We start from the raw sequence: 22,251 nt of genomic DNA, 5'->3' as shown, positions 1-22,251 counted from the left end.
GTATGAGCAATTTTTACAATGACAATATGATAATAAAACCACTACTATGTTTGCTGAGAAAGCCAGTGTAGTTCTGCTCAGCAGTCAGACTGCTATGATGCAAAATCAGAGTCAAAAGTCATTCTTCTGGTCAAAAGGTAAAAATAAATGCAACTCTGAATATGAATTCATATTTGAAATTTGCTGAAATTTTCACAGGAAAATACACGATGTAAAGCTTGTCAAAAGACCAAAAAATAATTGTAAGAGGGCTGCTGGGAACTATTTATAATGTCACAAGGGAATATTACGCTATAACATGGCAGATGAAATATCATACAAATACAATAATGTACATTGACTTGTGCTGTACGATGTCACCTCTCAAAAATCTTTAAATTAACTTTTAAAAAAGTGTTTTTTGCCCATTCCTTTTTATTCTCATGTTCTATTCTCAAATATCTATATCTATCTATATATAGATATAGATAGATATATTAACGTATCAAATGTAGCATTGCAATCATGTCATTCAGTTGCTACAACTTAAAATAGGTTAATTGGAAATTAACTGAATAATTTTAACTCAGCTGACAGCTGAAAACATGGTCTGAAGAGAACTGATCCTGCAAACTTGGCTCAAAAGACATCTACTCCTTCAGCTTCATTATCTGTTTGCATCCTCAGTCTCCAAGTGCTGCAAGTTGAATTTGCAGCTTGCATTTACAGCAGGTAAACTCAGCCAAACGCTGTACCCACAATGCAAAGCTATGCTAGCTGGTCCCTAGCAGAGCAGCCACACTGCGAGCAAAAAACAACAACAGGCTACTTTGCGAAGACGGCGGCTGCATGGATAGCGACAACAACGACGACCAGGATTTCGCGCATGCAATGATATTTTCTTAAACCAAAGTGCATCCTAGCCTTATAATGTGAGTACTGTAGCGTCTTATGCGTTCCTCACCAGCTGAAGTGATATTAATCCGTTCCTTTAAGTGGAAACTGTTTGCAGGCTAGCTGGCTAGCTCGCTAGCTATCTGCGTCTCTCTATGTTTGAGTGTCTTCCGGCAGCAGCGGCGGCGGCAGCAGCGGTGCCATGAACAGTGGACTCCCAGCTTCAGCTGCTCCGCTCGGGGGTGCCGGGATTCCCAATGTCAAGGTGAAGTTTTGCCGATACTACGCGAAAGACAAAACGTGCTTTTATGGAGATGAGTGTCAGTTCCTGCATGAGGATCCGTCCATGGCAAGCCTGCCGCTACACGGTGGCGGCGGTAGCCCCGTCCCGTTGTCCATGGCCGGAGGTGGCGGGACGCCAGCGGGGTATTCCCTCGGTGGCACCGCGGCGGCCTGCCCGGGTGGCGGGGGGACCGGTGTGTCCAAGAAGAGCGAAACATTGGGGCCTGCAGGCACGTCTCTGGAGGGGCAGCTGTTAACCAGTGAGTAACAATTACAACAAGACAAGGCCTCACATGGGGAGACTGACGGTGACTTTACTTTTGGGCCTTGTGGGATTTTGTTAAAATTTAGCCCGAGGATTCATCGAGGCCTCTTCCCCCCAAAACAACGTGGGTTACATTTCCCTGCCAAACATGATGCTACATCCTCTGTATGCAACTAGCTCGTACCGTTCTCTTTAGCTGTCTTGTGAAAACCTTTATCTTAAGATTGTGTTAGAAATACTTGATATCAACATGTAACATTAGCCATGCTGTTGCAGCTCACACGGAGGAGGCCTGGTGTTTTTGTGTGACAGCTGTGAGTGGACAGAAATCCGCGACCCAGTAACGTTAGCTAGTGGAGCTATTAGCCAGCTAGCGTTAGCTAAACTAGAGTTAATTTGGCCGCTTTAACTAACTTTAATGCGTTTGGCTTTGCCTTCAGGGGGCCGTTGTCAGTTTAAGTATTGTTGCCGTTAGTTTTTCTCCAGTTAAGTCTTGTTTATGAGAACTCCAGTGTTGCTGTTTAGATGCAAGTTTAATGTTTGCTAACATTAGCGTAGCTACGCTAACTGTTCACGGGGCATTGTTTTTTCAACTTTGTGTTTGTGTTTGCCCAACGTAAACAAACAACAAGTAACTAACATTACATGCAACTCTAGTGTTAAATGGTACCTTCGAGGAGGAACTTTGGAAACCAGTAATTGTCGCCAAAAAGTTTGTTTCTCAAAGATATTCATACTTGATATCGCCTTGTGTCAGGCTTTAGTAGCTCACTCTGCAGTTGTAGAACTGTTTACATGCTTTCTCATTAGCTTTGTGATTGGTTAAGCAAACACTCAGTAGTGCTGATATTATCATGAATACTTTACCTTCTAGTCTTAAATGAAGAACAGAATTATTTCTCATTTTCATCGGTCTAGGGAGCAAATGTTATTTGTTAAACTTTCATTTTTGTCATCCACAGTCCCAGGGATGGAGGGCGCAACCCTGAGTGATGCCAATCTTACCAACTCTTACTTCAGCAGCAGCTTTATTGGGGTCAATGGGTTTGGAAGCCCAGCAGAGTCTAAATACTCAATGATGCAGGTACAAGAGAGTAGCTGTAGATAAAGTGGTGTCCAAAAGTCTGAGACTACTTGAATGAGAAAATGATCTCAGACTTTTGGGCCCCACTGTATATGATCAGTGTAAACATTCGAGTGCCTTCTGTAACACATCTGTTCTTGATGCTGTTCTCTTTAGCGTATGACTACCAGCAGCAGCTCTCCCAGTCTCCTCAACGATGGTGCCAAGAACTTCAGCCACAGCACTCATGGTAAGATTCTTATAGTGCTTTGTGAAGCAGTAGTCAGCACTCTTGCACTGAATACTGCCCGAGTCCTTACACTCTATGGCCTTCCACAGATCCAGTGAACTCCCCAACATCCTCACTGTTCAGTGATTTTGGTGCTCTTAGCATTTCCCAAAGGAGAAAGGTGAGCACACAAGCACCTGGTCCAAGACATCAAAATTACTTTAAAGTGCTTTTAAAGTTCTGTGCTGTACTTTTTCTATGACCAGGTACATGAAACCTAGACATTATAAATGTAATTTCCATCTTTGTCTTTATTGTCTCTTAACAGGAGTGATAGATTTCATGTAATTCTTGTATGTTTTTTCTTGTTCCACCAGACTCCTAACCCGGCAGCAAGTGAGTTCATCCCTAAGGGAGCTCCACGTATGGCCACCATGGCTCAGTCCACTGTCCAAGCCTTCCCCTCACCCCTCTTCCCACATCCTGGTCTCAGCACTTCCACAGCTGCTGCACTGGCCCCAGGTGGGATCTTTGTTTTTGGAGAGCTACTAACTGAGAAATCACCCTGTTACATTTGCTTTGCTCTGCTTTTTACTGACTCAGATTTGTTTTCCATATTTAGCTCTGAAAATGCTTTAGTTCAGTAAATTTGGGAATTCCCTCTTGTGTATAGCACCACATTTGCTACTGTTGGGAAAAAAAACAACAGGACTAGGTCAAAATCTACTATATGTCTTGATGGTGTATTGTCAATGTGCGAAATTGAAGATGTAGTTGAAAACTGTTGTTGAGCTGCTGTAAGAAATTGATATCATCACATCATATTTGCATACTGCCTAGTGTCAGCCAGTTTCAGCTCTGTTTGTTCTGTTTGCTTCTCTCCTTCTGTGCTCACATACACAGTATTTGATTACAGCCGGATTTCCATTCAATCTGTTCTCATTTACATGTTTTTGTACATCGTGTACATGTTTTTCTGTCTATGTTGTCAGACAACGTAACACGTATGAAATGGTGACCGCAGCCAATTAAGACTACATGTTAACCAGCCGTCACTTTCAAGCCATTACTAACCTGCTGCTCTGAACTGCTAAAATCCTGATTTTATGACTGCCGCATAGTCTGACAACATCATCACACACATAAGATAAAGTCTGTGTTGTGAATTTTGGCTATATTTACTTGTAAAATTATTACTCTGAGAGAAAGTTACAAGCGACAGAATATCCTTCTTATTTTGTCTCACACAATGCGCAGCCGCTGTCTGGGATCTACAACAGTTTTCAATTCCTGTATTTCCTCAAAAAGTGACCGGGGCCTTTATTTACCTCAACTGCAGAAGGTAACTGGCCTTTATTAGAGACAGACCTTTATTTCAGATTCCCTCTGTTTGATAGAATTGACTATACCTGCCTTTTTTTAAGTTGCTCCCGTTTGCAATTTCAAAGTCACTGCATTACGTGTTAATACAAACTCAAAACTTCCTGTAACCATTTAAGACAGAAAGCCTTTATAGCTTAACAGGGCCTTTATTGCTGTGTTGCGATAAACATATTGTCTCCTTTCGGTTGATGGGTTTTTCTATTCTTTACATGCAATTCAGATTTGCTAGTTTCTTTAGTTTAGCACTTACTGATGACTTCTCTCTCTCCTTCCCACTCTCCTGCTCTCTGTTGCTCGGTGTGTCTCATGTTTAATTATTCCTCTGCCTCCTTTAGTAATAATGATACATGTAATGAAAGGAGTTTATTTGCCGTTATGGAGGCGAGGCCCAATGAGTTGTAAGCGCTCCTCTGCTTTCCTGCAGCTTCTGAGCAGCCAGGAAACCAGGGTGGTAAGGAGACTGCCCGTAACAAGATGTGTAGCCCTAAGCCCACAATTGGCATCCATACATGGTCCGGTTATACAAGGTTTATACCGCGTCTTGTTTGGGGAAAAAAGTCTCTAAATCTAGTGACAAATGTGCTACTTGGCAACACTGCAGGCTGTAAACACCCCCTGAATAGAAACTGTGCGCCAAATCATTTTGAAAGCGCAACGGCCAATGAGCAAACTCCAACTGTGTGGCATTTGGCTGACCAATGGTGGAAATATGGTCCCGATTATAGGGCTGGATCTACTGTTTTGGTCCAGCCAAAATAGCAGATCTCGTTTGCTTTGCTTTGTTTTACCTTCAAATCTTTATATGATTGCAGTCACGTCTTTTCTTTAAGTAATATTTCCTCTTGTCTTCGATTTTAGGCATGTCCTTGTCTGCGGGGTCATCTCCTCTCCACTCTCCAAAAATCACACCGCACACCTCACCTGCCCCTCGTCGGCGCAGTCATACCCCGAACCCTGCCAACTACATGGTGCCCACCACCGCATCTGACCAGGGCACTCACATTATTCAGAAAGAGACTGTGGGGGGTACTACGTACTTCTACACAGACAACACTCCAGCGCCAATGGCTGGAATGGTATGTGCTGCACTCGGCATCCTTTTCTGTGTTTTAGTCGAGAAATAATTGTAAGCTAATGCTGGGAATAAACTATAAGACTTTAAATGTTGCAAACAGACATACAAAGATGCAACATCACACAATGACCTTTGCAGAAATTGATTGTAAATAAGAAAACGTCTGCATTTAAATCTGTCCGCATTAATAGGTTTATCTGATCTGATCTCTATAATACGCTTCAGTTTGCATGCAGCATTTTGTGTAGACATACCACAATCTTAAAAACAGTCATTATTGCAACCTATGGGTTATTATTTGGCTTCTAACAGCATTGTTTCCCATCTAACACTTCATTCAATTTGTCACATTGATTTGTGTAGCTATATGCTTCCAGTGTGGAAAAAATAATACCTGTATGATCACATTTGTTTTCATTTCTCAATAAATAGGAAGCTGTGTCTTTCTGGTTTCATCACAGGTGTTTCCTACTTACCATATCTATCCCCCTACTGCACCCCATGTGGCTTACATGCAGCCGAAAGCAAATGCCCCGTCCTTCTTCATGGCTGATGAGCTTCGACAGGTATCACCCACTCGCCCTCCTCCCTTTTCACCAAACATCCCCCACACCCTCTTCTCTGGAAGTCATGTCTGATGTGATGCCCTCTTGTTTCTCCCCTCAGGAGTTGATAAACAGACATTTGATAACCATGGCCCAGATTGACCACTCAGAGAACCCAGGTAAAAAGTCTACTCTGTTGTCACTGGAAAGCGTTGTAATTGATTTGATAATTTACCTGTGTATGCAGTAGAACAGGGCAGTTTTGCAGTTAAAATGTTTTTACAATCCAAAAGAAAGCTTTGCAATGAACAAGAGGCCATTTTGGTGTTAGATTGTTGGTGTTCACAAGAAAAAAAAACAAAAAAACATTCCATGCTTAAACAAATGAAGTCTATAGGAGTTCATTGTGAGGCAGAGTGTTGAAAAATGTTCTTTATGGTTTCTGTGGGCCTTTCTTTAGGTTATGTGAACTGTTATAACATATTGCAAGGGTGAAAACAAATCACAAAATGCATTATCTAGTGCTGATTTAGTCATGTTCATATGGGCTATGACTTAAAGCCTACTTACAGTTGTTGGAACCCTTTTTTGATTGTGTGTGTATCATGCTATGTTTTTTGCTTCTGTCTTTCGCAGATGTACCATCTGAGGTGGACAGCTACCACAGTCTATTCCCCCTTGAGCCCCTCCCCCCACCAAACCGCATGCAGAAGACCAGCAACTTCAGCTACATCACTTCCTGCTACAAGGCTGTCAACAGCAAGGATGACCTGCCTTACTGCCTGAGGAGGATACATGGTGAGAAGCAGCCTTTCAAAGACGAATAATGCAAAACTGAAATAGCCACTGTGACAAATGATGTAATCAGGCTTTGACTCTTGTAACTTTATTAAATACGTGAAAAAGCAACAAGTTGCCTGAGGTAATTATGTATTTCCATAGCAGCCCAAAATTCTAGTGAATTTTGCTTACATGGTATTTTGGATGAGCAGATCAGTGAGAAAATATGAAATGCATGGGATGTGTTAAGATAGTGTTAGATTTCTAATTTCCTGTATACCTGTTCTGTATCTTAAAAATATGTTGTGTAGGTTTCCGCCTTGTTAACACCAAGTGCATGATGCTGGTGGACATGTGGAAGAAGATCCAGCACTCCAACTCTGTAACACTGAGGGAGGTCTTCACCACCAAGGCCTTTGGAGACCACTGTAAGTGTTTACAACCATTTACAGTGCACTCAGAAAGTATTCAGACCTCTTCACTCCCATTTTTCACACTTTATGTTGCAGCCTTATGCTGCAGGTTTTAAAATAAATTTTTACCCTCATCAATCTAAACTTTATACCCCCATAATTACAAAGAGAAAATGGCATGTTTATTAAAAAGGAAAGTCTGTGACATCTATGACACTTGATATGTAGCTCAGGCGTCTCCCATTTCCCAGTTAGAGTCAATTGATTGGACATTATTTGGAAAGGCACACAACTGTCTATATAAGGTCTCACAGCTGACATTGCATATCAGAGAAATACCCAAACCATTAGGTTGAAGGAACTGCCTGCAGAGCTCATAGACAGGATTGTGTCGAGGCATGGATCTGGGGAAGGATACAAAAAATGTCTGTTGCACTGAAGGTCCCCATGAGCACAGTGGCCTCCATAATTCTTAAATGGAAGAAGCGTGGAAGAACCAGTTCTCTCCTTGAGCTGGCCACCTGGCACCCCTGAGCAATTAGGGGAGAAGGACCTTGGTACGAGAGGTGACCAAGAACCTCACTCTGGCTGAGCCTCAGAGGTCCTGTTTGGAGATGGGAGAAACTTCCAGATGGACAACCATCACTGCAACAATCCACTGATCTGGGCTTAATGGAGTGGCCAGACGGAAGCCTCTCTTCAGTGAAAGACAAAGGGAGGTCTGCTCGGAGCTTGCAGTAAAGCACCCAAAGGACTCTCAGACTGTGAGAAACAAGAGTGGCACAGCCAGAGCCCTGACTTGAACACAATTGAACATCTCTAGTAGAGTAATACATTTGCAAAAACTTCTAATATTCTGTTTTTTGGTTTGTCATTATGGGACATTGAGTGTAGATTGATAAGGGAAAATTAATTTAAATGATTTTAACATAACAAACTGAAAAAAGTGCAGGGATCTGAATACTTTCTGAAAGGACTGTATGTGTACATGTCTTGAATTTTATTCTATGTTTCTGTCGACAATTAGGAGCAATTAAGTATCATTTTGGCTAATAGAAACTAGGATTTTGTATTTAATTTTCTCATTTGATGGTCCCATGATGGTGAAGAAAGAATATTTAGGGAATACGATATAGAAAAGGTAATGATGGGATTAATTGAAGTACGTCTAGCTGTTAGACTGTTTTCTGATAGTTGAGTTTTCTGACCTCTAACCATTGTCCACTTCTTCTTTCCTAGCTTTGGTGTTCTCTTATGACTTCCATGCGGGTGCAGAAACCATGTTCAGCAGACACTTCAATGACCCGGCTGCAGACTCGTACTTTACTAAGAGGAAGTGGGGTGAGTTGCTGTTCCCTCCCTTCCTCCCTCACACTGAAATAGACCTAGCATCACTTCAGATACCCCTGTGCTTCACACATTCTGAGTTTGTTTACGTGTTTTGTTAAGGAAGTCATTGGCCCGGGTCTATCTAGGTGTGTTTTGTCAGGGCTGTTGTGCTTGCATCCGATGTTTGATAGCCTAACTTGTGTACATAAAATAATTCAGTTGGTTTTAAAATAAAGACACGCTCATGGATTTCCCAAGGCTTCAAAGAGGATTTAAATGTTTGGAGTCTGTAAAGTACCCTAGATTGACAGTTGGCATGCGTGTGTTTGTGCGAGAGAGACACGGGGAATTGGAGGAAACTGTGGCTGAAACTGATCCTAGGGCAGGTGCTGTATGACCTACCTATAGGAATGCATACAGAGGAAGCAAAACCGTTCAGGCCCTTGGATTTGTCCGTTCTGTCACAAACACTGTTAACAAACAAATCAAATTGCCTTTAGACAAAACATTTTGACATTGTGGCTTTTGCTGTGCAGTACACACCCTAACACACTGTCACCTGTGCATCATTACTCAACCTCATGTTAATGGTTGCAGCCTTGTACGTGTGATATTTATATGTGTATATACAAAGTTTTGCAGAGATGGTAAACGTGGTTACTTGAACCGTGCGTTGCATTTCCTCCCATTTACTGTCACAATGATAGACCTGAAACAACCAGTTATTTTAACAATTGAGTTTTGGGAATTATTTTTTGTTTTTTTTTCACCATTTCCTGACTGTATGTTCAACATGTGATAATTAGATTAATCAAGGGAAATTATCAGCAGGTTAATTGATAAAGAAAATTATGTTAAATTGATGGAAACTGGCGTTTCTTTCTGACAACACCAGAGAGACGGTTTATTCTAAAGATAACATTACCAAGGAAGTTGCTGACAGTTTGAGGTTTAGTTCACAAGTAATGTCTAACCCTTCAGGCTGTGTTTTGTGTGATAAAGTGTTTCTCTGTGTGCAGGACAACATGAGCCTCCCCCGCCACGGCAGCACGCAGGTCTGCTCCCTGAGTCTCTGATCTGGGCCTACATTGTCCAGCTCAGCTCCGCCCTGCGCACCATCCACACTGCTGGCCTAGCCTGTCGTGTCATGGACCCCAGCAAGATTCTCATTACTGGCAAGACCAGGTATACAAACACACACACACACACACAAATACCTCAGCAGACAATCGTCACCCAGCATGGGTCACTGATTGTTGTTGATTAGTCTTGTCACACATAACCATAAATGGCAGTGATGGTATGTATTTCAATTTCCGACAAATAGTAGATAAGACTGTTAACTGTAGATACATTAAAAGCAGCACATTTTCCGTGGAGGCTTGCTTTTTTTCCCTCAACCGAGTGATTGTGCACACACACATGCGCAAAAACTAATGATGGCAATGTTCTCTTATCTCTGTAGGTTACGGGTGAACTGTGTTGGGGTGTTTGATGTCTTAACATTTGACAACAGTCAGACCAATCATCTTGCCCTAATGCCACAGTACCAGGTACTTTCTATGATGTTTCCTGCTTACAGTCAATCACACATGAAAACAGATCTCACAATACTGTAATAATCTCATACACGTATTAACTTTAGAATGTCTGGTTAAAGTTATTTTTCAAATGTGAGGTTAGATTAACATTTGTTTTCTCATGTAGCAAGCAGACCTAGTGTCACTGGGCAAGGTGGTGCTGGCGTTGGCATGCAACTCCCTGGCTGGCATTCAAAGGGAGAACCTGCAGAAAGCCATGGAGCTGGTGTCTATCAACTACTCTTCAGACCTCAAGAACCTCATTCTGTAAGAAACATGCATGAAGCAGCACATGTTGTCCATTTCAGACAATAAATTTTGTGTAGAATTGACACTTGTCCTAATTAAAGTTGGACACCACCCAAAATGCTGTAACTTAGCCACAAATTGTCCCATGCCACCCAGTTACCACTCCGAGATGTCTTCTGTGAGGAATTAAGGATTTCAAACCAAGATTTGACAAACATATGTTGTAAGATTCAGTAAAACGCCCCTGTTTTACAACTAATTTTACCATTAATCAAGTTAGGACTATATTTTCATACCGTTTCAGAGTCTACCGCAGTCCGATATACTTTACATTCATCCATCCATCCATTATTTGCTGTTTATCTGGGGCTGGGTCACAGTGGCCTCCCCCAAGCAACGTTTTCTAGCTGAGGTCTTTCGGATCGGGAGAGATATATCTTTCCAGCATGTTATGAGTCTACTCCGATTCAAGTCTATTTCCTCTAATGCAGATTGATGTATGTTGTCATCCACCCTTTCCAGATATGTAGTTTGTGGTGGTAGTTGCATCAGCAGTTGTGATTTTCTATCTACACTTGATAAAAACATGGAAAATGCTGTCTGCAGCTCCATGTATATGAGCAAGACGGCAACTTAGACACTGGATGTTACTTGCTACTGCATTTGCTACAGATTGAAGTCAGTATATATGTATGGTCTTATTCTGTTTGGGAGGAGCTGAGACTATGTCTGCAAAGACTTACATTCATGTCATTGCATAGAAGTGCAAACTTGAAGACAATTGAACTTGGTGTACTCAGATTAATTGACCTTTTAACAAGACATATACTTATATATACCTGCTACGTTGACGCTTTACACACATAATGTTGCAAATGGTTCAAAAGGATTTTAGGTCAAACTTATAATATGATTTTATAGTTTTGGGTCTATTCAAATTCCCCCGATAGTGCCAATTAAAAAAAAAAAGAACTGCTCCAGGTGTCAGATTTTAGCAGTGTTTACATTTTTGCCTTTTGCACATACGTAGAGTACAGTTTGAATACCCATAAAAAAGTGCTTTCAGACTTGAGTGTTCGCCTCAAAAAAAAATTTTGTCACATTTCCCAGTGGAAGAGTCCATCTATGACACAGCATGACAGCATTGGACCTTTCTAACTCACCTGTGGGTAAACTCTGACTTTTTTGTTTATGTGCAGGTATCTGCTGACTGAACAGTCTCGCCTGCGCAGTGTCAATGACATTATGCCGATGATTGGAGCCCGATTCTACACACAACTAGATGCATCACAGATGAGGAATGATGTCATTGAAGAGGACCTGGCCAAGGTATATAGCAGGGTGCTACGTTTACATTCAAGAATAGTCAGAAAAACACAAAGAAAGTTTGTGTCTCACATAGCAGAACAGAAAGTGGAGTATGTATATAAAGTACTCCGGGAGGGGCAAGTGTATGATTCAGTCATGTTCTTCACAAGCTGATATTGTCAGGCGGTGGTCAGAAATAGGGCATTGGTTTAGTTAGCTAAGAGGGAAGTTGTGTACACACAGGATGCTGTATGGTATATTGTAGGCTTTGCAGTCTCGCTTTGAATGTAGTTTCCTCATGTACAAGCATGAATGTGTGAAACAACCGACCTTCGCCTCATCTTTTTTCTTGTTCATGCCCCGACTTCCCCTTTACTCCCTGACTCTGTACACATCCACCAGAACGAAAGTAGGTTGTATTTGTTGTCACTTCTAAATGCAAATAGTGATGTCAGTTTCTGCTTTAATAGGTGCCTAGCAGATATCACAGAGGACTTTGTGAAAGAAATGCACAGTTTAAATGGGAAGATGTCAGTAAGATTAGTTCAGGTAACACGTGAATGCTACTGTATTCTGTAGTAATAAAAACTAGGTTATTACCTGCTTTTTATTACCTACTTTTTTTCACTACTCTGTAGTACAAAAGTAGGTTGAAAAAAGTAGGGCATTTTTTGGTCAAACCTGCCAGTGATCTGCTGATACTTGTGCTGGTGGGGACAGTGTAAGTGTTTCCTGTATATCAGGCCATCTCTGTATTATGTGTCAGTTGAATGTGTAGCTGCACACAGGGAATATTGGCAGTGCTGTTTTCTTGCTTAGTGTGCCTTTTTGTTGATAAAAGATCAGAGCAGTTTAAAACATTTGAAACACATCGTTTATAAAGACCATGAGGAACATACGTTTAATTTTTTCATAATCCTAACTGAGCTCATGTAAACTGTGGCATTGGTTAGTTTTCATGTGAAATGTTGTGGGGAATTTTAGCGGCATCATTTCAACACCCCTCTTGTGTCAAGCTGTTGTATGTGGTTGGCATCGTCTTTATTTTTAAGATTCTTACTCATGACCCAGGTTACTTTTTTGACTCTTTCAAACAGATGTATTACTTGTGATATATATTCATTATAGTCTGAAATGCAGCTGGATGATATGGCCAAAAAACTAAAATTCAATTTATTTATTTTCAATTTATTTATCTTTTTTCAAACAGTTTTAATAGACTTTATTTGCAGTAAGACAAAAAACATGATTGAAATGACATTAGAATTGTTCTTATCCTAATGGGCTTTGTCTAGTGATATAGCCATGTTCCCATAGCGCAGCAATCAGGTTTTTGAGGATAGTTTTATCATAATTGATAGGAACAAATCAAAATATCAGATAGAAGACCGAAGTAAAAGGTTATAGCAGTTTCTGTAAAGGCTTAGTTTTGCAGTAATTTTGAGGGAGAAAAGTGTAAGCTTGAAACCGCTGCGGAGGAAAGCATGGAGGGTATGTTCCTAAATACACATCGGAGGAAGACAAGACATTCAGTCGTTTGGTCTTCAATAATTTTCACTTTGTCCAACAGTGCAGAAAACGTTTGACAGGGTGAGACAGGCAGAGAGGCGGAAGAGAAAGGAGAGGCAAGAGTAAATTATATCTGCAGAGACGAAAGGTGAGCTACAACTTGATGACAATCTTATGTGAAGTCAGAAACATCAAGTTTTTGTGGTATCTATAGGTGCACATGTTCAGTAGTGCAGCAGCTTGTTCTCTAAACATTTATGAGAGAGAGAGAGAGAGAGGTCTGCAGTTGGTTCAGTACTGTCGGAGCTGGCTACTGTTGTCTTCTATTTCCATTCATAAATTTTTTTAACATTAATTAATCATCAGAGATGTGAGTACACACAAAAATAAACATATTTAGAGGGAAACGAAATGCAGCCTCCTACGGTTGACTTTCAGTAAGAAGGAAGTGTCTCCTGGAACCTGCGAGGAAACGGGGTCCAGCACCATGTATGGACAGAAAGTCAATTGACACAGGATTCAGTTTCTGATAGTGTTCCCTGCCGCGGGTCCATTGTTTTTAAGGAGGAATTCTGACGTACCCTTATTGCTTGTTCATTCTTCATTCAGTAAATTCATTCCTTTCCATTTATTTATAAATCAATTTGCTTTCACGCATATTTATTCATTTTTATTTATCCAGCAACCTGCAGTATCAAGCTACCCCAAAGCATCGCTCTCTGTACAACTGCATTGGTGAAAAATCAGAACAGTCCTAAAGCTGTGTTAAAAGCTTGGTGCGAATGAGTGTGTGTGTATATTGCATATTGCATATTGCATAACACACCCTCCAGCAGCAGAATAATTTCTTATTTGGTGGCAGTTTCTTCAAGTCCTTTCCATTTTCAGTTTGCTGCAACATCTCTAATTCTATGTCAGTGGTTTATTTCCACCAGTATCCATCCTGTGTAACTGCTCAAAAAACTGCTAGTACTTCAGGGATGCTGTCTACGCCTTTTTCCTCCTCAAATTAAAATATTTTGGGTCTGATGAATAAAACCATTATTTGCTTATTTGCAGGAGGTACAAAATGGCCGCCTCTTCCGCCTCTTGGCCAAACTAGGCACCATCAACGAGCGGCCAGAGTAAGTCGAGCGTGTGGAAAGACCCATTAATGTGTGACTTGTGTTTCTGTTATTACTCAATGACCTTGTCTTGTGTGAATCAGGTTTCAGAAGGACCCAACGTGGTCAGAGACGGGTGACCGCTACCTGTTGAAGCTTTTCCGGGACCACCTGTTTCATCAGGTGACAGAAGCTGGGACGCCCTGGATCGACCTCAGCCACATTGTCTCCTGCCTCAACAAAGTGAGTGAACTTTTCTGTTTCTTACTCCTTTTCTTTTTCTTTTTTTTTCTTTTTTTTTTTAAATTACATTAATGACATTTGAATATGCAGAAATTTGGGTTGTCCATTAGTGAACTTTTTAATGTGAATAAAAGAAGGTAGAGTGGCCTATTTTCAGAACATCTTTTAATGTTTCTTGTACACTAGCTGACAACGTGCATGCATTTGCGAACCAATTGCGTGTAAAAGTAGGTGCGATTGTTGGCCTACTTCCATCACTGACCTTTAGCATTTCGCTAGCAGCTGGTCCTGTGCAAGAACAGCAGAAGTGATGTTTATAAGATCATGTTCTGCTTTGCTTTCTCAAGCTAACACCAAATCTTATCAGCTCCCAACCTAAGCTCTTGTATATTTTTCACAAGTTGCTTTTTTTTTTTTTTTTCTCCCTTATTTCAGTTCTGTTCTGCTTTTCACTGTCGGAAGCTGATTAAACTGGTCTTTGACTGATCTGTTTTTATTTATGTTCACATGACTTCACACACACTGAGGTATCATCTGCTTATCTCAGATATACCAGTTCATCTTGGTTCACAGTTATTCATAGATTCTCCATCTACTTGCTTCAAATTAGCGCTGCAGCCAACAATTATTTTCATTGATTAATCTGCTTTAATGTTCTTGATTAACGGTTTGGTCTGGTAGAACTGGCAGAAACACACACACACACACACACACACACATACATCTGTGTGTGTGTGTGTCTTCACAAATTAAAAGAAAAAACAGAAGTGTCTCAGTAAGACGTTAGGCCTCCATGTGCTGCCAGAGCAGCTTGAATGGGTTTTGGCATTGACTTTCGTCTTTGGTGTTCATTTCTCTAGTAGAGTTCATTCTTCCAAAGGATATTCCCTCATTTGGTGTTTTTTGTGAAGGCCATAGCATGTGATTCACATCATTTTCATACTCATCAAACTAGTCAGTGACTCCTTGTGCCCTATGGATGTGGGCATAGTCTCCCTGTTTAGCCACACATTTTTCAGGCTTTTCCTTTCATTTGTCACATTTCCTGTGTCTTCCTCAGCTGGACGCGGGCGTTCCTGAGAAGATCAGCCTGGTGTCTCGAGATGAGAAAAGTGTCCTGGTTGTGACCTACTCTGACCTGAAGCGCTGCTTCGACAGCACCTTCCAGGAGCTGCAGGCTGCAGCCTCCGGCTCTCTGTAGCGCCCTCTTTGGGCCCGGGGTGGGACTGCCCGGACCTGGAGCACACTATTGCACTACAGTGGAGGACCAGGCTTACGGAGATGACATCAGCATGGCGAAGGCAGCGGGGCAGGGCTTCGTGAACCTCAGTCACATACACTGACCCTGTCCACCAGGATGGCTTTTTCTAAAGTGTATTTTTTTTAGTTTTCCTAAACCCCGCAGCTGAAAATTGAAAAACAAACGGAAAAAAAAGAAAAAGGACAAACATGGAAGCTGTGATAAACGAGTATGACATTTTTTTAGATTTGGGGAACAAAACCAGAAACAAACCATGAGGTTATAAACTTTTTTCCTGCTTTTATTGTTTATTTCTACAGTTGGGGTTTATTTTTCTGAGGAGGATGCACTAAGATTTTAATTTTTTTGTTAATTTTTGTTATTTTTATGAATATGTGTGAGTGGCCTACAGGGTGTACAGAGAGAGTTAAAGCCACACACGGACATAAATACCAGAGCAAACTCACAATTAAAACAAACAACCAACAAAAAAAAAAAAAAAAGAAATCCAGCTTTTTATTGACTGCATCTCTCATCTGGCTGGAGACCACACCCCTTCATTCTGACGCACTACGAGACGGGACACACCACTTGAGGCTTTCATTGGGGAGGGATGGCACCCGTTTAATGAAATGGGCCAGCCCACCTTTGCCTTGATTGTTGGTTCCCCCTCAGAAAGGACAAACCACTTGGGTGGGAGGGAAGGGTTCTTAAAACTGGAAATAAATGATGGATTTCTGACATTTTAGTTCAGGAGATTGTGGAATATCAGGCTCATATGTGTGGGTGAAAGGGTGGGTGGGCTATTATGGACTGGGATTTGGGTTTCGGGGGGTGAAACGTGGTTTCTGTTGGCACTGAGGGAAGGGGTGTCTTCTCCTGATGCTGTCAACCAAGTGTTTGTTACATATGCAGCAACCACCTTTGGTTAATGGACGCTATCGTGACATGAACTGCTCAAGGACCGGTCATTTCGATTGGCTGTCCAGCACTTGGGTGTAGCCCATGGGTGGGGCTTCTGTTGAGGTGGAGCCACAGCTGCCTCTTTGTGGAATGTCCTTATTTTGTCCCCCACCCGTCCTCTCGCCCCAATGTCCCCTTTCTTTGTCCCTCTCTCACTCTCCCCTCTTCTTACTCTTTTTGTCCCAAACTTCACTTCCCCTCAGGGGGTCTGGGCCCCTCTACATTTGAGAAAAAGTGATGCTTTTTGTGACTTTTCTAGCTGGTTTTTCTCTTTGCTCAGCTGTTGTGCAGGAATGCATGATGGGAAGTGGGAGGGCAATTCATTTTTGCCTCAATTCAACTCTTTATTATTCTGTGGACCAATTCCAGCAGGGGTTTAGGGAAAGGGGAAAGGATAGAGGGCGAAGGAGAATAGGAACAGGGCACCAACAGTTTTTGTTTTAGTTGACTTTTTTAAGATCATGAAATAAAAACGTGCTGGAGACAAGGCAGTGGCGCTGGCTGTTGCACTCACTCGGATGGCTTGGATTTCTCTCAGGATGACAAACAGCTGGAGGGGCCCAATGATTGAATGTGTTTGGCTGTCATTGGCCGCCCCCTGTCCAGTCAGATAGATGAGCTACAGTGGAGTGGGCGGGACGTCTTCAGATGGAGGTTTTAGGAAGTTAACAGCGTTGTGGAGATCATGCTGCGAGGGATTTTCATCTTGCCCTTAAGCACAGTTCATAATTCCATTGATGATTTGAATCAAAATTGTTGACTACATGAATTTGGTGCAAACCCACTTGACCTAGAAAAACACAAGCCAAGCTCTGTTGTGGATACCTCTGCCTTTGTCTTGTTCTCAGTTGCTGTAGTTGAATGTGTCCAAACATAAGACTGTAGAACAACAGGGTCACGTGTGTGAACCACACTGTCAGATAAGAGACAAATCAAGGTGAACAGCCTAATCAAACAGTGTCTTGGCTGCAGTTGGTTTAACTCAACTTTTCAAAGTTGTCATGGATGTCAATGGTCTGTTCTTGGGGGCAATAAAACTGCAGGGAGCTGGCTGTGTTAGATCATGTACTACTTCCTCTGTTTTAGGTAAATGAACAGACAAAAACATATTTGGTGAATGTGGTGCTTTAGAAAACCCCCAAGATACAGACACAAACACACACAAACACAAACACCTTCAGACGCACACACACACACACACACACACACACACATATGCCCCCAACTTGGCCTGCACAATGTCAGTGCTCATATCACTATCTTCCACATCGAAACAGACACACACGCTCCAGTTACTATTAGTGATAACGTTCTTCTCCTCCCCCACATCAACACACCTACAATCACCATCTTAGTATGTTTTATGCCCCTCTTGTGTTCATTGTCTCAAATTTTGCAATATTTGTGTGTACAGCAGTATTTTAATAAAGAATATCAAAACAGATGTGGGAGCCATGTTTTTGTAATTAAGAATGTTACAACTTCATTTACATTTACAATATTTTATAGCAGGTTTACACAATCAGGACAATACTGATGTCAACATGTGGTTTGGATATTACATAAACAATTACGTTCTTCAGTGATTAATCATCTTGAGGTTTGTTTTCGTAATAGGAAATGTCTGCATTATAGTTCTTGTTGACCTATTACATAGTGAGATGGCAATATCATGAGTCTTGCTGCCTATTTCAGTCTACTAGTTACTTTGACCCCATTTAACATTAATTATTTAATATTAACATGCAATCTTAATCTTTATTTTAACTGGGGAAAAAAAGAGAAACATGTTTATGCAAAGGCCTCGGATGTCATTGTCCAGATATAGATTGCATGTCAATACCGAGTGTATTGGGTCTGCGTAAAGATGCCGATATTTAAAAAGCGGATGTATCTGCTGATCTCATGTTCCTTAGTGATGCTTCAGTTACTGTATTTACATTATTGGTTCATCTGCAGATTATTTTCTTGATGAATCATTTCGTCTAAACTGTCATCTACGACAAATAAAAGCAGCAAATCGTTTCACACATTTCACAATCACAATTGAGAAGCTGGAACGAGGTTGATTATTGATTGTCAAAATAGTTGCCAATTCATTTTCTGTCAAGTGACTAATTGTTTCAGCTCTAATGTTTTAGTGGGGAAATTGATGGAGAGGGGGAAGCTCTACGCTTCATAGGACTGTTTTTTTATGCAGTCAGTATTATTTGTAAATGCAAATACACTGTAAAAACAGCATAAGGAAATGTGTGTTTTTGTTTTTGTCAATGCTGAATGACTTGAATATCAAAATATAGTCAATGTAGAATTAAATATGCACTCAGTTGCCAGTTTATTTAGGATTAACCAGCTCAAAGTAATACGGTTAAATACAACAGCCCTGCAGTAAATCCCAGACTCATGAAGATTATAATGTTTATTTTTTGTTGAAACTGTTTTAGAAACTTGCTGATTCAACTTCATGGTCTCCTCGTCATTGCGGAGGGTTTAGTTTGATTTGCTTTCAAATTATTTTACATAATGTTGAGAGGCATTTCAAATTTTTTGATATAATTGCGGTGCATAAATTCTATCGCAGGGCTGTTGAATTACTGACTTTTATTTTTAGGTGAACCCAGTAAACCGGTAGTGCGGCAGTGTAGTCAGATACAGACGTCAAATTTAAACACCAGGTTAACAAGTGACTCATCCACGACATGACTACAGCATTGAAATAAATACAGATTGATACATTCTGTCTAACATATATAATTCAGTGGGTAATAACTTTTGTCCAGCATATAGTGTCTGTGCAAGAGGAACAGTTATTTCATACAGCAGTGTTTCTCTTCACAAAGCTCAGAGCATGAGGTACCAATAAAATAGGTTCTAATAGATGTAGCTTGGTAAATACATTCTTCATAATTACGTAGGATAATTCCTGCTGGGTAATAGGCTACTTAGCTGCTCTTGGATAGGGTTGTGTGGAGATGCATTAAGATAATACTTGATCGTTGTGAGGAAGCTTTGTTGTATAACAGCATGTGATTTTTGAAACTGAGAAAAAGCAAATGAATGTTTTGTCTTCAACCTAAAGGAACATTTCTCAGTTTGGCTGAAGGAGGAAAAGAGAAACAGATTTACCCACAGATATTATAATGAGGTAACGGATTAAAACGGCAAGTGTAAAAAAAACAAGAAAAAAATACATTCTGAGTGAATAAAAGTGATGAGCTGGAAACTATATTAACCCTGTATAAAGCTGTCAAAGAATTAAACAAGAGCAGGTGCTAGAGGGATGGGTAGAGGAAGGCAGAGTTGTAGTCCGGAGGAGGGGAGCCGCCTTCGTCAGACTCCCAGTCACACGGCAGGATAGAAGGCTCGTAGTCACGGAGACCTTTCATGTCGTTGCACAAGTAGGGCACCTGGTTGTCCTGACACTTGAAAGTGAAGAACCTAAATATAAAAATACAAAGATTAAGAGTCATTATCTTGTTTATTATGCATTAAGCGAACAACCTGCATTCAAGCTTTTACTGATTTATATGTCCCTGTCGTGCATTAAATCATCCACTTATCTTTTAACAAAGTGTTTGTATGACGAATATACTCCTTCACAATGGGGCTTGATTAACTTGTTCCTTCTTAGTTTGAGACATTTCACAAGAAGGCAGTAATCTGTAATCTTCAATTCATCTGAAAACATTTGAATATGTGCAAGATCACTGTGATCACAAAAAATGAGTCAGTGGAAGGAGGAAAGTCAAGGGCTAAAAGATCAGAAATATATGAAAGGTCACCACCTGCTGAGTTTCCTGGTTTTAGTGCCGTTATTCCATGTCATATGCTTCAGTTCCTCAGATGGAAGGACCATCCCACTGTCACTCTGCTCATCCTGAAGCAGAGGAAGCAAACATCGCAGTAGTTTGTAACTTCTTTTTTTTTTGTTTTTTTTTTTACCGTGTCTTTTTTTCCTGATGAAGTGAGTGTGCATTTTTTTTGTGTGTGTGTGTGTGTAGGTGTGCATGCAAGCAGAAGTGAAGGTGTTCTCTTACATCAGGGTTATCTGGATCCTCACAGGGCAGTTCCTCAAAAGTCTGAAGTGTGGCCATACCTCTCATGTAACTGATTGGATTAAGATTCAAAACATAAGTTAGAAATTTCTCTTCTTTCTCAACCTGTTTCCTGTTGTTTCCGTATTTGGTTTCACTTACCTCACCCCCCCCCCCACCCCCCCCCCCCCATCACTTTCACATCTGCACCTGTCGCTCATTTTTCTCCTTTCTTTTTTTTTTGAATATTTTATCCCCCTTCTCTACCATACTTGATAACTGACATTATACACATACTTATCATCGTAAGTCAATGTATGCTACCTCAGATCTAAATGCTGTGCACTAAATCACATAATGTTTTCATTTTCTCATGTCCTTACCTCAGGTTTGTGACTGCAAGCGGGTTTTCTTTCAAGGTCTCACTGCGGTTTTTGTCTCCAGTCATGAAAGATCCCAGGGGAATATAATCTTTCCCATCCTGTTGAAAAGATAGATGGAACAGTGGGGGATTTGTAGGAACTTATTTTGTTTTGTCTTTTATGGACAAGAACAACAACAAAAATCATAAGCCTGAGGCCTGACCTGCTGAACCTTTGCTTGCAGCAGGTCTCCCAGTGTCTCCACCAGGTTAGTGAAGGTGGGTCGATCTGAGGGACTTGCCTCCCAACATGCCAGCATGGTGCTGTAACTGAACACATAGAAAACACAGGTATACTGTTGAATTTTCAGGCAAAACATTAACAGAATCACAGTTAACCACTGTTGATCACTGCTGTTGGGCTATACTGGATGACACACAGGTTTAAGCTTGGGTCCTCCTCCCACGGCAAAATGACAGTGTCTTTTTCTATGATCTGTAGTTTTCAATGTTGTTGGTTGGTTAACAAAGTTGAAGAAGTTGAACGTTGGGCTCCATCATCAGCACACCCCTTTCTCTCTGGCTTATTTCAGTGGGTTACAGTGTTTTAAAACATTTCAACCCACATCTCAGGTGTGCTGTACTCTGGTGCTCGCATCCTTGTTCCCCCTTTCAGTCGGTGGCAGAACTCCTCATCTATGTGAAGACCAGGGTACGGGGAAGCGCCTGTTGGGCAAAAACACATCAATATCTGAACTAAAGCCCAAAGAATAACCAAAGAGATGAAGAAAAAGTAAATTATAATCTTAACAAAACATTTTTAAGTGGTTTTATATTGGATTTCATTATAATGTGAGGTGTTTCAAATTTTTTGTCCTCTTACCAAGAGAGAAGATCTCCCACAGCAGAATGCCGTAGGACCACACGTCACTCTGGGTGGTGAACACCTTGTCGAAGATGGACTCGGGAGACATCCACTTCAGAGGGAGGCGGGCCTGTCAGCCAATCAGAGCACAGGAGCACAGTTACATCCTTCTTGTGAGTAAACATTGAAAAGTTTGGCTGGTTGAAAAGCTGTTAGGCCACAGGTCCTTTAGAGGAAAACACAGACGGTTAACTGCTTATCTTATTTTGAAATTATGCATAGTTGTCCTATTTCACCCACATTAATAAATACTATTTTTGTAATTTACAGAAAACCTTTTTGCCTGGAGTATGTAAGAAAGGAAGTGGCTGCAATTTTTTTTTATTGAGGGATTTGTAGTTGATTTTTAAAATTAATATTCTGAATAATTTATTACACTATAAAAATTTTCCATTGTAAGAATACTTCAAAAATTTTTACACAAAATATCTTAAAACAGATATGTCAAGTCAAGTTTTTTTTGTTTGATAATAGTATTACAATCAATGCTACTGGTTAA

At 40.9% G+C, this 22,251-nt stretch overlaps 2 protein-coding genes across 3 annotated transcripts in view; one reads left to right on the top strand and one right to left on the bottom strand.

The window, feature by feature from the left end:
- Positions 1-795: 795 nt before the first annotated feature.
- On the top strand, positions 796-17,867 carry pan3 (PAN3 poly(A) specific ribonuclease subunit). 2 transcript variants are annotated; one of them, XM_022744353.1, is made up of 19 exons: positions 796-911; positions 1,051-1,415; positions 2,383-2,504; positions 2,661-2,733; positions 2,823-2,893; positions 3,090-3,234; positions 4,954-5,171; positions 5,632-5,736; positions 5,837-5,894; positions 6,352-6,513; positions 6,807-6,923; positions 8,148-8,249; positions 9,257-9,422; positions 9,703-9,790; positions 9,945-10,084; positions 11,266-11,395; positions 13,943-14,007; positions 14,091-14,229; positions 15,290-15,430. In XM_022744353.1, exons 2-19 carry the CDS (start codon positions 1,076-1,078, stop codon positions 15,428-15,430), a joined length of 2,382 nt encoding a protein of 793 aa, XP_022600074.1. In that variant the 5' UTR covers positions 796-911; positions 1,051-1,075. The 2 variants fall into 2 exon arrangements, with proteins under 2 accessions (XP_022600074.1, XP_022600072.1); XM_022744351.1 differs by having other exon boundaries at positions 796-1,415; positions 15,290-17,867.
- A 638-nt stretch (positions 17,868-18,505) lies between these two features.
- Positions 18,506-22,251, bottom strand: part of flt1 (fms related tyrosine kinase 1) — a 49,018-nt gene continuing 45,272 nt past the window's right edge. Inside the window, exons 24-30 of the mRNA XM_022744350.1 lie at positions 21,711-21,822; positions 21,454-21,553; positions 21,052-21,157; positions 20,850-20,947; positions 20,470-20,539; positions 20,218-20,309; positions 18,506-19,870 (exon numbers count right to left, since the gene is read on the bottom strand). Coding sequence (XP_022600071.1) covers positions 19,705-19,870; positions 20,218-20,309; positions 20,470-20,539; positions 20,850-20,947; positions 21,052-21,157; positions 21,454-21,553; positions 21,711-21,822 — 744 coding nt within the window. The 3' untranslated portion in view covers positions 18,506-19,704. The remainder of the gene's footprint in view (positions 19,871-20,217; positions 20,310-20,469; positions 20,540-20,849; positions 20,948-21,051; positions 21,158-21,453; positions 21,554-21,710; positions 21,823-22,251) is intronic.

Source organism: Seriola dumerili, unplaced genomic scaffold, assembly GCF_002260705.1.
Source record: "Seriola dumerili isolate Sdu_G_001 unplaced genomic scaffold, Sdu_1.0 BDQW01000079.1, whole genome shotgun sequence".
Taxonomy (NCBI): domain Eukaryota; kingdom Metazoa; phylum Chordata; class Actinopteri; order Carangiformes; family Carangidae; genus Seriola; species Seriola dumerili.
The sequence above is the reverse complement of the archived record's forward strand: the minus strand, read 5'-3'. Positions and strand labels throughout refer to the sequence as shown.

What these genes read in the sequence shown, in the direction of transcription:
- pan3 (XM_022744351.1), top strand. Translation starts at nt 1,076, where the DNA reads ATGAACAGTGGACTCCCAGCTTCAGCTGCTCCGCTCGGGGGTGCCGGG. An exon ending in TTGAAGAGGACCTGGCCAAG is followed by an intron (nt 11,396 to 13,942) that starts GTATATAGCAGG and finishes GCTTATTTGCAG; the next exon opens with GAGGTACAAAATGGCCGCCT. An exon ending in ACCATCAACGAGCGGCCAGA is followed by an intron (nt 14,008 to 14,090) that starts GTAAGTCGAGCG and finishes TGTGTGAATCAG; the next exon opens with GTTTCAGAAGGACCCAACGT.